At 46.8% G+C, this 5,676-nt stretch overlaps 1 protein-coding gene across 1 annotated transcript in view; it reads left to right on the forward strand.

Annotated features, from left to right (window-relative positions):
• Positions 1-5,676, forward strand: part of caska (calcium/calmodulin-dependent serine protein kinase a) — a gene marked incomplete at its 3' end in the record, with an annotated part of 34,818 nt that overhangs the window by 28,648 nt on the left and 494 nt on the right. The window contains exon 3 of the mRNA XM_079357958.1: positions 5,408-5,513. Within this exon, the coding sequence (XP_079214084.1) occupies positions 5,408-5,513 (106 nt within the window). The remainder of the gene's footprint in view (positions 1-5,407; positions 5,514-5,676) is intronic.

The raw sequence follows: 5,676 nt of genomic DNA on the forward strand, positions 1-5,676 counted from the left end.
TCCTCATGCTCTGAATCGTTGTGTGTGAATTGATTTCTAATGTAGAAGACTTCTGTGGTCATGATGGTGAACTGCTGCTCTCCTGAGATTTAATTATGAATGACGTTTATAAAAACCGTTCAGGACGTCTAAGAAAAAGACAAACACGAGAAATACACTCGTGAACTTGTTCGCCTTGTGAGTTTAACGACACGGCTGCTGAGACGTGATCGTAGATTTTATCGTTCGTCTCTGTCTGAGGGAGGAGGAGAGGAAGGGAGGGAGGGAACAAGAGAGGAGGGAGGAAGGGAGGAGGAGAGGAAGGGAGGGAGGGAACAAGAGAGGAGGGAGGAAGGGAGGAGGAGAGGAAGGGAGGGAGGGAACAAGAGAGGAGGGACGAAGGGAGGAGGAGAGGAAGGGAGAGAGGGAACAAGAGAGGAGGGAGGAAGGGAGGAGGAGAGGAAGGGAGAGAGGGAACAAGAGAGGAGGGAGGAAGGGAGGAGGAGAGGAAGGGAGGGAGGGAACAAGAGAGGAGGGAGGAAGGGAGGAGGAGAGGAAGGGAGGAGGAGAGGAAGGGAGAGAGGGAACAAGAGAGGAGGGAGGAAGGAAGGGAGGGAGGGAGGGAGGGAGGGAAAGGTGTTTGAGACGTCTGCAGAGACACAGGAGCGGCTTGATGAGAAAGAGAACGAGGTCAGTCTGACGTGAGCTTGACTTCAGTCCATACATCGTGACACTGATGATGCTGCTGTGTGGAGGGACGAACATCACTTTATAAAACAGAAGAGGAGACATAGAAAGGTTTTAAGGTTTGAGGGGACGAGCTTTCTTCGGTGACTGCAGTACTCATTTTAAACACTAGGTGTCAGAGTTACATATGGCTCCTTTAAACCTTTACTTTTTATGCTAAGCTAAACACACAACAGTTTTTTTTTTTTGAGTTTCTCCAGCCGGAAGCCGAGAATTTATTTTCCCTTTTTAAAAAAAAAAATGGAATAAAACATCGAGCCAATAGGAGGGGACGTTTCAATCATGTGACTTCTGCACGGTGCATAGAGTCTCCGTGCACGCCGTTGACCTGCTGCGTTAAGGGTTAGCGTTAGGATGAATCACAGCAGACCCTCAAATCAAAGTTTAGGGTACTTTATCTCTTCATCGCTTGCGTTCACACCCACGTGTGTGTTGTTGTTAGATGTTTGTGGTCAGCCCCTCCCCCGTCTTTTATTTCCAATCACACCTCTTCTTCTGCAGGAATCCATCAAACCCCCCCCAAGGTGGCAGCCGGCTGTTCGTGCTGTTGATTTGTTTTTATTTTCCCTCCTTCATGTCGCCGGTAGAAAGCAGAGCAGTTTCACTCGACTGGGCAGCACAGTAATCAAACACACACACACACACACACACACACACACACACACACACACACACACACACACACACACACACACACACACACACACACACACACACACACAAAGAAGGAGCTCAGACCAAAGGAAGTGGGTCAAATGGTTCGTGTCTTGGCAGTGGATTGGCCAGCCGGGACTTCAGAGACACACACACACACACACACACACACACACACACACACACACACACACCAGCCTGTTCCTCTGCAGCATGTCCGGAGGTCCATCTGACGAATAGGTCAGCCCTCTGAGGGAGGGAGAGAGGGAGAGGGAGAGGGAGAGGGAGAGGGAGAGGGAGAGGGAGAGGGAGAGAGAGGGAGAGAGAGGGAGAGTGAGAGAGAGTGAGAGAGAGTGAGAGAGAGAGAGAGAGAGAGAGAGAGAGAGAGAGGCTCGCCAGTGAAACAAGCAGAATTCATCTCTTGTGCTGTTGACTCCTTCACTCCCTTGTGTCCTTTCCTTTTTCACCTCCTCATTTGTCTCTTTTTACCTCCTTGTGTTACCTTGAGAGAGAGAGACACAGAGAGAGAGGGACAGAGAGAGAGACAGAGAGAGAGAGAGAGAGAGAGAGAGAGAGAGAGAGACAGTGAAGGGGGAGTAATGTGAACATTTCTATTAAAGAGTGCGTTTTAAAGCCTCAGGTTTTTTGGGTGTTTGAGTTGTTGTCATCTTGTTTTTTTTGATGCTTTGTTGATGTGAATTCTCTTTCTTCTACCTGACCTCGTTAATCCCAGGTGACTCGCTCAGGTGAGTCTAAACACTAGTTGACTGATTGGACATCATGCTTGAGGACTTTCGACTTGTGAGGAATATGTGAATAAATCCTTGTGAGGAGCCGCTCTGATCATAGCAGCTATCCAATGAGGTTTTCTTGTTCGCCCCCTGCTGGATAACAGACACAGTGCAGCTTTAAGGTGTCCTCCTCTTATAAAGCATCAGCGCTTCCTGTTAGATTGTTGTGACATTTTGCTCCCACTGTGTGTGAAATCCCTCTCAGACACACACACACACCTGCAGCCCTGCGTGGAGAAGCTGTCACAGCACGACCTCCCTCCTCTGCAGGCCTCGACTCCCAGCAGGAGAAAAATAAAACACTGCAGACATCACATCTGTTCGTCTCTCTCTCTCTCTTTTTTTCCCCTGACTTTTTCTTATTTACGTTTTTTCTGTTTCTTCACTCATTTGTCTCTGACTTTCATTCTCTTGCTTCCACCCTTTTTTTTTTACCTGCAGTTTCCACATTCACTCTGTACGATGAAACATTGATCTGTTGTCTGGTTTGACTGCGTTTTAATTGCTGCAACATAAAATTCTTCAAAGAGACCGACTGACAAACAAAATGCATTTAGTCCGATACGGACTTAAAAAAAAAGTGGAAGTTGGTTTGGTAGCTGGAGGAGCCACTTCTCCAACACTGTCAAGGTGCCTTTGAGCAAGGCACCAAGCTTGTGTATATGTGTGTGAGAAGCGAGAAGAGTGTAAATCACAATTCGGTGATTGATTAACTTTAGCTTCACGTGGATTCAGAGTTTCGAGGAAAGACGTCAGATTGAGATCCTCAAACACTCGTCCATATTTCACATCCTCCCTCTCTGATAGTCGGAGGATGTTCGCTTCCCTTTGTTCCACCTCATCCCAAACTCCTGAATCAGCCGACGTCTTTATCTGCGTAATGCACGTCTACCTGAAAGTTTAATTTCTTTTGTAGTTTTCCGGTGAAGAGGTGAAGAGTTTCATCGGATATTAGAGAGCTGAACTTAGACGCTAACACTTCGACTTTAGTGCTTTTTGAAAGAAGTGTGTGTGCAGAGTTTTAAAGTGTTGCTGTTATCTCTTCCTCCAACATTTTTTTTTTTTTTCTGATTAATTCTCTTCTGCTTACGATTTGGCAGCAGGATCAAAACACACACACACACACACACACACACACTCCACTGAAAGGACAAAACCTGGTGCCGTTTTAAGTAACTTAATAAAAAACCTTCTTTAAGTTCATTTTCTGAAGCGTCCTCTTTATTCTCTTGCAGCTGTTAATGGTGACCGACTCGTCGAGCTGTAAACTCGCCACATGACATTAAAACATCAGCAGCCTGCAACACCCCCCCCCCCCGAAGGTGGCCACTTATCCGGCTTTAGCAGCATTAGCATCATGTTAGCGCTAGCCCCCTTCGCCATGCGCCTCTGCTCAGAGGATTAGCTTAATGTTGGCGCTGAGGGGTCTCGTGGCTTCAACTGTGGAGCTTAATTAAATGTCAGTGCATCCATAAAGGAACAATACGCCAACTTTCAGTGAATGTGTGTGAGATTGCATGCTAACAGCTGCTGCAGCTTTTCCCCCCCCCATCTGGAATATTCATCTTGTGAATATGGAGCATGTTTAGGTTGGCTCAGCAGAGAGAGAGAGAGAGATGAAATGGAGTTTAATGCAGTGCAGAGTGCTCGGTGAGGCGTTTGTCAGCTGATTGAGAGACGTTTCTGATTCTAGTCTGGATGAAGGTCTCAGAAAGCAGCTGCAGCGAGCAGCGTCTGAATGGATCAAAGGATGGAGGGATGAAAGACGGATGGATGGGAGAGTCCGTGTTCAGATTTACATCCTGTAAGAACGTCCACAGCTCTCTCCCTGATTTCTCTCTCTATCCACAGTCCTGTCTGTCCAAGAAATGCATAAGAAAGAGGCCCAAAGTAAAAAAGGTTTTTAGAGGATGAAAACGCATAAATCAACCTACAGTAACGTAACGACGAGGTCAGAAAACAGACGGCACACAGTGCAGAGAGAGAACGAACTGTGGGCCTTTGTAGAAGATGTTAAAGAAAGAAAAGCTTGAAGGTTTCAGAGCTCCATTCTGAGCTGTAGATTTCTCCTGCATTTTTTTTCCCCATCACAGCTACAGGTTTCTGTCTGTGCACACGGGGCCTGTTACACTACTCGTCTCGTCTGTTTTCATCCCCTCAAAATCAAAGTCAACGTAAAGTTTCTCGCAGCTGTGCGTCTCCTGAGAAGGCGTGTGTGTTAGCTCGCTGTCTGTCGGCGCTCCCCGGCGTCTCCATCAAACAAGCCCGCCCGCCTTTCAGCTTCACTAACCTCCTCCGTGTAAGTGAAGAAATCAGTATCCCAGCGTGCTGATTTCCAGGCAGCTGCGAGAGGAAATAATGTAATGGGAGCTTATGCAAACAAACAACACTTGAACCGAAGAGAGCACAGACGTGTTTGTGGTTTTTTTTTTAATTTGCATACAAGACAGTCAGATGAGTCATCTTCACACTTTTTCAGGAGAGCGAGCCATTCGCTGTGCTGTGCATTTCAACAGTTTAATCTCTGCTAAGAGTAAGAGTGAGAGTGGAGCTGAGGAAACACCTAGAAGAGGAAGAGGAGGAGGAGGAGGAGGAGGAGGAGGAGGAGGAGGAGGAGGAGGACGGGTGGAGACGTAGACTTCAGGGTTTATTAACCTGGAGGAAGTTACTCGTTGCTTTAACGTGCAGCATTCTCCCGGCTGTGTCAGCGTGACTCCTGCAGAGTCGGTGTTTGTCAGCTTAATTAAAAAAAAAAAAAAAGAAAGTCTGACAGGGTTTCGTCAACCTGAGACAAATCTAAGACCTCATAAGTGATGAAGTCGAGGCAAAGCAAGGTCGCTTCAGGCGTAGATTAAAAGTTAAACAAGAGGAATTTTGAAAGGAGGTCGTATGACTCAAAAATGGATTAAATCAAAGTCTCACACACACACACAGATTTTAAGTTTAGCTCTAAAAGTAAACACAGGTGTGATGGACGCTAGCTCAACAGGTAGCTAACATTTGCAGCATGAACACCTCTCCCTTCTTAAATGATGCATGGATGACATCACGACTCACGATGCAGAAGAGATGGCCTGATGTGTCCTTACAGGGAGGAACGATTTGTCCTGCATGCTTGATATGAACCTCTCTCTCTCTCTCTCTCTCTCTCTCTCTGTCTCTCTCTCTCTCTCTCTCTCTCTCGCTCTCTCGCTCTCTCTCTCTCTCTCTCTCTCTCTCTCTCTCTGTGTTTTCAGACCTGAAGAGGGAGGCCAGTATCTGCCACATGCTGAAGCACCCGCACATCGTGGAGCTGCTGGAGACCTACAGCTCAGACGGGATGCTCTACATGGTGTTTGAATTGTAAGTCTGCACACGTGGAAACACACACACACACACACACTCACACACCTCAGGCAGAGAGAGAGAGAGAGATGGTACCTGAGATGTGAGGATGAGGAGGTGAGTGTCAGAAAGAGTCCTGCTGTGTTTTTTTTTTTTTTTAAATATATAATCAGCTCTGATA

The sequence above is a fragment of the Symphodus melops genome, assembly GCF_947650265.1.
Source record: "Symphodus melops genome assembly, chromosome: 12".
In the NCBI taxonomy this organism is placed as follows: Eukaryota; Metazoa; Chordata; class Actinopteri; order Labriformes; family Labridae; genus Symphodus; species Symphodus melops.